The following is a 10,580-nucleotide window of genomic DNA, read 5'->3' as shown; positions in this document are numbered from 1 at the left end:
AGCACCCCAAAATGCATGGGATGCTGCAAAGGCAGTTCTTAGAGGGAAGGATAACGTGACAAATGTATATATTGAGAAAATCGAAAGATCTCAAATAAACAACCTAACTTTACATCTCAAGATCTAGAAAAACAAGAACAAAGTAAGCCCGAAGTTGGCAGAAGTAAGGAAAACAAAGATCAGAGTGGAAATAAATGAAATAGAGACCAGAAAAACAATAGAAAGATCAACAAAACTAAGAGCTGTTTTGTTTTCTTTTTTAAGATAAACAAAACTGACTAAGAGCATGTGACTCCTCAGAAGGAGGGAGCTGGTACTTAGCTCCAGAAGAGAGTTGTCTTGTAGCTTTAATATTGCCTGATGATCTATTTTTTTTTAAAGATAAGCCAGAAGTCAATATATTTATATAAAATACATCAATTTTTCAATGTTGGCCCAAAATGTTAAAGCACTGTGCAGCCATTCAAATCATGAAGCCATGTCTGAGCACTAGATTTGGCTCATGGGCTATGAGCTTAGGAAGAAGGGGTGTTTGGAAGGAGTGGGGTCACGAAGAAGGAGAGAAAACAGACAATGGTAAAGAAGCTTGAAAATTTTATTTATCCACCTTTGATATATTGAAAGCGGAGCACTTTTATGACAAACGTTTTAAGAGGAATGTCTTTCCAGTTTTACCACTGTGGCTAGTCCTCCCTTATCCTACCATTACAATGCAGATATATTGTGATTGAAATAATTTATATGTACAAATTATACCACAGAAAAATAATTTCATTGTTGATGTAAGCAGGTTAGGGTACTTCATCCAAAATAAGAAAATGAGAGAATTCTGCATTTTCATATTTTAAAGTTGGTATTTTAGCAATATTTTGACAATGGTTTATTCCATGTACAATCTTTGGCTACACAACATTAAAAGAAAATTTATTTATTGGCATGCAAAGCAATATGGTTTCAGAATACACCTCTTAAATTTACAGAACTTAAAATTTCAAATATCCCACGTGGCTGGCAGGTGATGTGAAGATGATGTTGAAGAGTGACATACTTACTTCCTAGAAATTAAAAAAAAAATGGCAGTGATTTAGCATAGCTCTAATACTGAGATGATATAGTTAATTTATCCAGGAAATATTTCAGTGATACACTTTGATAAAACTTGTTTATCCATCTTTTCATCTTACAAATCCCTTAGTCTTTTGAACTCTTCAAACATTTGCATTCAGAGATGACTTATCCTAAAGTCCCCCTATCAAAAATATAAAGTTTATGAATAATTATCAAAAGCATTTATAGCTTATCAAGATAAGTGGTTAAGTTTTGGTGTTTAGATTTTTACTACGATGCTTATTACATTCAGTATCTAATACCGTGCATGCTGGTATTTTACTTTGTGCTACAATGTCAACATATATAGATAGCAATTTTTAATGTGACATTGATATGCGAATGACTTAACATCTCCATGTTTTATTCATATCTGTGTTCCTGATTCCTTGCCCCTTGTTGACACACAGGAAATGTTTTTGGAATAAATGGGTGAATGGAGAAGACTGTAATGGTCAAAAATGAATATAGTAATGTTTTCTTAAACGACTCCTAATTTTGATTATATACCAAGAGACTAAATAAAGACCCTCTCCCCCACATAGGGAACAACCCGTGGCCTGTCTGATACTATTTATGGAAGTTTTGATGGTTTTCAGAATTAACCAAAGTACAGTCACCTCTCGGTAATTTTGGTCTGAAGCAGCCAGTTGATAAAGTCGCGGGTGGCAAGATCATCAAGAACTGTGTTCATCTCATCAGAAAAAGAGCCGTCGGCGTGTCGGCGGCGTAATTCTTCAACAATGGCGACTTCTTCCGGGAAACTGAGGAAAAAGGGGTCAAATGAGTACTTGGTTAAATGTTTTAGGGTAAGTCCTTATTGATTGCCTATCCCTGGTAACTCGCGTGAGGATCACCGAGAAAAGAGTTTCTATTTTCCAGGGTCCTACTAGGAAAAAGCCTCACAGAAACCTGCATGTGGGAAAGGGAACGATTTAGGTCGGAAAGAGCAGAGCTGAGATCTGAAACCAAACCTGTGTAGCTTCATACCCTTTTCATAATTCCAGGCTACTTCGAATGGCAGCACAGATGTTATTACTGAGACTTAGTTTGTCTATAATTCAGAAAAATGTATTATGTCTCGTAAAACTAGTGATTATTTGAAGAGCCCTGCAAAGTGCAGTATGAAGGGATTAAAACTTAGTCTATGTAACATTTTCTTTTTGAATGGTTTAGTATAGCAGAATTTTTGGCATTATGTTAAAACACTATAAAATATCCTCAAGTATAAGCGACTATTTTACCATTAGTTTTATCAGTTTGATCATTCATGTTTTAAAAGTCAGCGACAATACTAGTTTCCTTTTGTCTTAAGATCTCTTTAAGTCTCAGTTAGCTTGTTTTAAATCTCACTAAAACAAAACAAACCAGAGTCGAACATGAATTCCCTGCCTCTCATATTTCAAGTGTCAATCAAAATGATCAGGAGAAAATGAGATGGTTCAGGAATCTGTTTGGTTGTGGTAAGTTCCAAGAAAGTCCCAAAAGGCTTTAGCTTCATTTTCAACTTTGACGATTTAGTGGTTGTCTATATGACAGCCCTATTAAAAAATGGGCATATTGTTAAATCGTTGGGTGTTTCCACCTACCCGTACCTTGAGTGGCATTTCATTACACATCTTAAGTTTTGTTCCCTTTTGTCTTCATCACGTTTTTACCTGAATCCTGACACACACGTATATGTGATCCTACAGGTAAATATTTACAGTCAGACTTTCAGTTTTCACTGCTATGTCTTCTTTTTCCTTATCTCCAGTTTTCCCAAGACAGTTCCAGTTTAAGCTTGTCGTCCTGGTACAGTTATCAAAAGCATTCTCTTTGTTATCAACAGTGTCCTGGGTTGACAAATGAATACCCTAATTATAACACAACTATACTAGAGGATGATTATTAATTATAAATATTATTAATATTTGCTATCAAAAATAAAACAAGACGACTTTTGTAGACTGTCTCCCACCAATTCAAGTTATTTCCTCACTTTGTGAGACTATACTAATTGCTTCTGTAATCCAGATCCATATATAGATAACTGTAGTCTAAGTTTTCAGCATCATGCAAAAAAAAAAAAAAAAAATGTTAAATAAGAATGTACAGACTTACTCTCGCCTTCCCCGGCCTTTCACCAGCCAAGCAATGAATTCCTTGGCAGCTTGGCCTTCCAAATAAGAACTTACATCACTGGTAAAGGTCCCTTCAGCATGTCTCTCAAATTCATCATGACGTTTGGCAATGTTATTCCTGAAAGAAATGTGAAAGTTAAGTTGAAGATCTGTCTCTTTAGCAATATGGTTCTCACCTTTAAGCAGTGCAGCTTTGGGTTCGGGATCCTATGTAGAAGGGGCTTAGGGAGATCCGGGAGATGAGGGTGGCCAGGGGATCATTCTGAAGCTACATGAATTACCTGGATCCAAGGTTGATGGGACAGGGCTAATAACAATTGAGGCGGCCTAGAGCCCCTCCACTCTACCCAGCACACCAATTTTCGCCTCCCCTGCTTGTCTGTGCCATTGATTATTAAAGCTGCATTTACTTCGGTCTCGATATATGTGGGCTCTGCACTGTGCTGTGCTACTTGCAAGCGAGGCAGCTGTTTGTTATTAGTCCATACGGGGTCAGAGTTAATGGAAATGATTCAGGGGAAAGCAGAGGACTATTTCAAAATATTGTCAAAAGGACCACATGATAATGGATTAAAGGAAATGGGTGATGGGCCGCCATGAAGAAAGCTGAGAAGAGGACTCCATTTCACCTTCAAGCGTGTGCAGAGAGCTTTGTGTAGGGGGTGACCAGCTGCCCTCAGTTTCCCCTACATATATTGCCCCAGAAGGTTGATCTTAAACACCCAACAGAAAACCGCCTGAGAAAAAAATTGTTTCCCGTTAGTTTATCACTTGTGGCATTCCCTTTCTAGAAATGAGGACAGTTGTTTTCATTTTCTCAAACTTGTGATTTCCCACATTTTACCAATGGTCTTATCTGTAGTCCTTGGCAGGGACTTCTCCCAGTGTCTGCTCTGGCCGTGACCGCCATCTTTCCTGCAGCTGTAACTTCCACTTTAAGAACTTTAGGTCAACCACTCTGTCGCTCCTGTTTCTCCTGCTGGCTCTGTTCACTCTCTTGCTCTCACCTCCTCTCTCCCTTCTCTATTCTATCCAGACAAATCTATGCCCTTTTCCTGATTTTTAGATTCCTTTAGCTACTTTGTATGCATAACTCCCTTCCCTTTGTGGGCCACCCTCCAAAGAAATTGTGAAATTCCACCATCTCTGTGAAACCCTTGTGGATGATTTCTTCCAGTAGCCTAGATGTAGCAAAAAACCCAACACTGTCAAAGAAAATCCAACATTAAAATGTATGCCTTACGATAGGCTTGTGTTCTTATTTGCCTTCTTCTCTCTTTATGCTGTGCAGCTAGGCTGTGATTTTAAATGTGTATCTTGGATTGTATTCTACAAGAAAAAGACTGCATCTGTTTCCAGTCCTTACCATGGATTAACTTGGCTAGAGGATACTTTGAATGTGATCACAGTCGTGAGTTTGAACCCTACAAGGGAATGTTGAATTTGCTCTATCTTTTGGTCAGAAATTAGATTCCTAACCTTGCAGGTCCACAGAAGTCAGCTTCCGATTTTAAAGGGAAATGGGCCAAGACCCAGTTGGGAATATCATTTAAAGTCCATGTCCCATTGGAGGGTGGGTAAGAGGATTGGAGGGGTGGGGGGACATTCAGAGGAATAATACCAAGGATAGCATCACCAACCTTGAAAATCATCAAAGTTGGAAGAGTTTATGGGCATGATTTGATGAGCATGATAAAAAAAAAAAAAAGGAGAAATTTAAGACATATTTATGTAGTACATTTGTGTGCAACTTTTGGACCAGGTTCAGACCCTTACTTGTTCCTCTTGGTGCTCATCAACCACTGCACGAAATCCTGAGCACGCCTGGAGTCCAGATACTTGCTGTAGTCACTGGTGAATGTGCCCTGAGAATGGCGCTTGTCTTCATTCATCTGATCCGGATCATTGAGCGGGTCTGTCTGAGGAGCTGGGAATGATCTGTGAAGAACAGTAATTGGTGCAAGTAAATCTCTTCTCAAGAGTAGAATCACTTGAACAGCATCTTCTCTACAAAATACAGCACTTTATGAAGCTGGAAGGCAGGTGCCTTGAGTATTTCAGTGGGTAGTTCAGAGACACCTTTAGCTTGCCATGGGAATTCCACAGTTTTATTGGAATTGAATACACTCTGATTCTGAATTCTAGTAGTAGATTTTTCAACTGGCTTCTTTTTTTCTGAAATGGGACTAAAGAAATTTTTTTTTTCACTTAATGCATCTACTCATGATTATGCTAATAATGACAGAAGAGATCAATATTTTAAAAGAGTAAAACTCTCCACCTCATTTGTTGGGCAGCAGCAGATTTATGTCCCTAATTGTGTTTATGCATATATTAATATAAAGAAGAAGCTCAGTTACCTGGTTATATGGTAGCTAATGGTGGAAGAAAGACAAACACTCAAAGACAAGAATAAGTGTACTTGGTAATTTGAAACTGTATAGTGGATCATATGCATGCCAATAATCAACAGTTGGTTGGCATGGCAAATATGGGGAAATATTCAATGTGATTAATATTCAGAAATAGAAATGAGATACTATTTTTACCTGTCAAATTAGCAAAGATTAAATACTGGGGAGGATAGTGTGAGAGAAGTATTTCTATACTGCTGATGGGAGTGTGTATGTGTGTGACTTTTCTGGAAAGCAAGTTGGCAAGATAATATAAAAAATTTAGACTCATTCAAAACCTTTGACATAGTAATTCTACTACTAGAAATCTATCCTTAGAAAATGGTAAGAGACGTAGGGGGAAAATGTTATTTGCAGCATTCTTTGTGGGAAAACTTGAAGAATTCTTAAGTGTTCAATAAAAGAGGAATAGCTAAGTAAATATTATACATTTATGAGATGAAATAGTATGCAGCCATTAAAGGGTCATACATTTAACAGATATTTTTAATGATGTAAGAAAGAACTAACAATATAATGAAAGAGAAAAAACATAGTATCTGGGATATATTTATATACAGTGCACATAAAATACAGGAAAGTAATACACCAAATTTTAGAATGATGAATAGTTTTCTCTGAATAGTGAAGCTTGAGTACTTGAAAAAATTTTGCATGTTTTAAAATATTTTCTATCATGAACACATATGACTTTCCCAATTAGCAACTAACCATTATTTTTTAAAAGGAGTAAAAGAGACACAAAATTGGTATGAATAATTAAAATAATCTACTCTACAATGTGTAATGAATGGATAAATAGGATCAGCTGAAGATTTAAAGAGCCGTCATTTCCTGTGTAACGGATTTTCAACATTGCCCACCCCTTTGGTTATGAGATAGCACATACTCTGATCTATACTGCAATAAAGACTTTATCACAATGATACCTTAAACATTTGGAAAAACGTACAGAGTATTTTACTGAGACCTAGTCACGATCATAGTTTTTACAGACTCTATTCTAACATTAATGTTATGTTAGTTCAAGCCTAGGGATTGCATACCTGGATTTCTCCTCTGTGTCTTGAAGGGAACGTTGCCAGCTACCTTGTACCAGCATTACAAACAATCCGGCCACAAAGTAAATGCTTTTCATTTTTGCTGCCTGTGGGAACACAGAGTCAGGGTCTGGGGTTGGGGTCAGGGGGGAGGCCAGCAACCATATTAAACCTGTCAGATTAAATTAGTTCGATTTTGACTAAGTAAATATTACAAATAGAATAAGCTAGTCATCGATTTTACTCTGACAATTTTTCCAGCTTAATTTCAAATAGTAGAGTATATCTTTCCCCAGATTTTGTTTGGTGACAAAAAGGATACAAAAGATATGTTCCCCCAATTAAAAAAAAAAAAAAAAAGATATGTACCACCAGCTAAGCTTTTTTATTAGTGTAGGACACTTGTGTTAATGATTGGAAGGCTCATTTCCAGACTTGAAATTAAAAATGTCCATGATAAACATTTAAAATATCTCCTGTAGATGGTATGCTACATATGGTTGCCTGAATGGCACCTTCCATAATGCCACCCCCTTCACTATCAGTCTGGCTTTCAATTAATAGTCCTCCTCTTCCAAGCATTTACATTATACTGCATTTCAACCATCTTAAAGCAGCCTCAGGCTACAACTTGGCATACCAGCTGTCGGTTCAGATGTATTATTCATTTATATTTTAAATAGTGTAACTTGGTCTAGACTTTGTAATTATAAAGCGACCAACAGATTTGAGGTATTTTAGGGTGCTTTGACCTGTTCTAAATTAAAGGGAAAAATCATTTTAAAGACAAGCAATTTGCAACAAGAACTAATGCTTCTGGCAACTTGAACAATCACAACCAAGAAACTAAGAGATCACTGTCATAAAGAAAATTAACGCTCGCTTCTGAAGTCTTGGAAGTCCCCAGGTTGTTTTATAATTGGACTTAGTCCAGGACATGTCATTCACTGCTACTGACACCCTAGGCCTGGTTGTATGATACACCTGATTGCTTGTCTTCATAGCTCAAGCAGATGCCCTGTGAAGCCACTGGATGCCAAGGACATGATGATGAAGCGTGGATGGGGTGGGGATCAATATGAGTGCGGGGCGGCCACATGCCCCACAGGGCAAGCTCCTCTGTTCACTGCGTGGAAACTTTGCACCCGGTGTTTGTCATGGACTTCTCTCTGCTACTTTCAAGACCAACCGTGTTTACTTTGAGAAGTGGGGAGTTCAATCCAAGTTTGATTATGCTTATCCATAAATAATTTGAATGAATATTTTTAGCACATGGCATTTGGTTTGAAATAGGATTTTACAAACATTATCATTTTAAACTATTAATCTTTTCTTTAACATCCTCGCCATATTTACTATCTGTCTTTGGCACTAAAACGTGGAGACCGTAGTACCTGCAGTGGTATTTTTTTTTCTTTCTTTGAAATAGTGTCTTTGTGGATTAAGTGGTCAATTAGACAAAGCAGCACAGTAGGAATTACATATTCGCCCTTCTTCATTCATCAGTATTAAGTTACTAATTTGACATTTTGCTCTGCTTCAGCTTATCTAGTCGGCAAACTTTGGAAACTTTGTCATATTTGCAGACAGCGTCTTCTGATGATAATTCTCAACTGTAAATTCAGGCTTTGGGGAATTTAAAAAAATTAAAGCAAGCATTTCTTTTTAGGGTTACCTTACTTTTAAAAGGTCAGTTTAGTCCTAAATAATTCCTTCTATGCCAAGTTCCTAAAGATTTGACAGTATTTTCTAGTATGTTCTACGGAGGCAGATTTAGAACAGGTGGGATTCTGCCACTGTGGGAACTAACTGAAAGAGAAGCAACTGTATGGAAGTGGATATTTGAAGTCCTCTACAGGCAATAAAATGAGTGCTACTGCAAAAGGAACTGATTTTTTAAAAATTTCTTTTATTCATTTAGTGGAAGCCTATGGAATTGTGAAAATTTTAAGAATAAGATTAATTGTTTGAAATCCACTACTGAGAAAGCAAATATTTATGTTATTTTAGGTCAAGCTCCTACTCAGTAAGAGAAGAATTTTAATCACCGCCCCCTTTCGGTAGTCTAAGGAGAGAATCTGCAGTTTTTTAAGAACCACACATTTCTACGCAAATTTAAAGGAAAATACCATAACAATAGTATTCTTTGTGTAGGAAGTCCTTTAGGAAGATAAACCTTAGACCTCGGCAAGGTGACATTTTATTATATCCCCAAATATATTGGTGTTGTAGGCCAAAAAGTACTTTTCAAACTGGTTGGCTCATTTCCTCTCATAGGTCCTTCCTATGTGGGGCAGAAACACACCACTTTATCATTTTTCCATTGAGGATCTTTATAAAATTGTTCTTTGTCCTTAAGAACTTAAATAGGTACTTTAGAACATCTGGTTTTTTTCTAAAGAGATTTACTAAAATTTCATTTCAGAATGTGTACATTTTAGATATATTATTTATTATTATTGGTCTTTAATACATAGTAAGGAGTTATTAATCTGTGGTTTTACTCCGTTCCATCCAAAGGCTTCCCAATAATTGACTATATTTTTCTCTGCACCAGATATGCTATGTCTCGTTTACAAAGAGCTGATTTCATGGACTTCGATTTTTTTTTGATAGACTTATCAGAAATTTGAATATTTGAAAGATGATGTTGATTCTGCTCTTTTAGAAAACCGTAAGTTTTCATTGGTAAGGAGCAATTGCTGTTATAGCTTCTCTAATGGACACATTTCTGCTGAATTTAAAAGGCGCCTTCTGTTCAAAGTAATATACACATTTATCAAACGCAAGGAAAATATTTATTTTTCAAAATGTTACCACTTAAAAATTCAGTTCTCATAACAGTTAAATCTTGTAACAAGGGCATTGATTCGAATCTTTGTTTTTCTTTCTATTTTATATCTTTGCATTGAATTATTTATCCAATTCACTTTTCAGCATCACTCTGTTGAAATAAATATATGTAAATGCATTTTTTATCACTTTTTCATTTCCATTCTGCCCCTTGAATTATTAGCAATAAGGTATAAGATGAAAGAACAGGACTTCATTCATCATACTTTGCTTCCTTAAAAATACCTAACTGTACCCCAAACAGGATTTACAGTCTTGCAATCCCTCACTAGTAATCTTACCTTCTGACACCGTGACTGGAACAGAGCAGGTGGAGAGAGAGTGAGCCCTCTTTTCGGACCTCTGGATGTGCTTTGTCCTGAGCTCTGTACTCTACAGCAGAGCACACTGCATTTATATACTCTCAGCGTTGTTCAGACTCACAGATATTATGCTGACAATATAAATTTCTCATCTGTAAATAATGAGTTTTTGTTACAAACGATTTCACTCGCCCACTCACTTTGCTCATCCGCATTCTATGCTTATATTGGGTGGGGCCTCTGAGACCAGGAAACTTTTTATTTACTCTCCTGCTTTTTTTTGTTGTTATTGGGAATGGAAAGGGCAGTTTGGAAATTCACCCTTCACTCTCAGTCAGGCATGAAAATCACTTAAGTACTCTAAAGTGAATTCTGATGCCGAAGACAAAAAAAACCCTTGAAATTACATAGTTCATGGCTAACCCCACTTTGAGCAAGGCCTCATTTGAGGGTCTTACAAATCCTTCCTTTTGCTGTCTAGTTATGATGACTTTATCTGAATGCAATAATTAGTTAATTCTGTCACCTACCCAAATAATAAACCATTCACTGAACACACACTTAATAAGAATCTTCTCATCCCCACCCTATGGAATTAATTTGTATTATTTTGGAGGGGAATTTTAAAAAATATCAATTAAGACCTAATGTATCCTGTTGTAGTAAATTGGATTCAGGCAGAAAGGATAAAGTAAAATGAGGATTAAACATTCAAGATAGGTGATGATAATAAGACAGGGA

General features: G+C 36.6%; 1 protein-coding gene across 1 annotated transcript; it reads right to left on the bottom strand.

Moving 5' to 3' along the window:
- Nucleotides 1-580: 580 nt before the first annotated feature.
- Nucleotides 581-9,901, bottom strand: GCG (glucagon). Its single transcript, XM_032423415.1, has 6 exons — nt 9,819-9,901; nt 6,691-6,791; nt 5,007-5,168; nt 3,211-3,348; nt 1,728-1,871; nt 581-1,055 (listed from the first exon to the last, which is right to left on the bottom strand). Exons 2-6 carry the CDS (start codon nt 6,780-6,782, stop codon nt 1,049-1,051), a joined length of 543 nt encoding a protein of 180 aa, XP_032279306.1. The 5' UTR covers nt 6,783-6,791; nt 9,819-9,901; the 3' UTR covers nt 581-1,048.
- Between the last annotated feature and the right edge of the window lie 679 nt (nt 9,902-10,580).

Source organism: Phoca vitulina, unplaced genomic scaffold, assembly GCF_004348235.1.
Source record: "Phoca vitulina isolate PV1807 unplaced genomic scaffold, GSC_HSeal_1.0 scaffold1, whole genome shotgun sequence".
Taxonomy (NCBI): Eukaryota; Metazoa; Chordata; class Mammalia; order Carnivora; family Phocidae; genus Phoca; species Phoca vitulina.
Note: the sequence above shows the minus strand (reverse complement) of the source record. Positions and strands in the feature narration are given on the sequence as shown.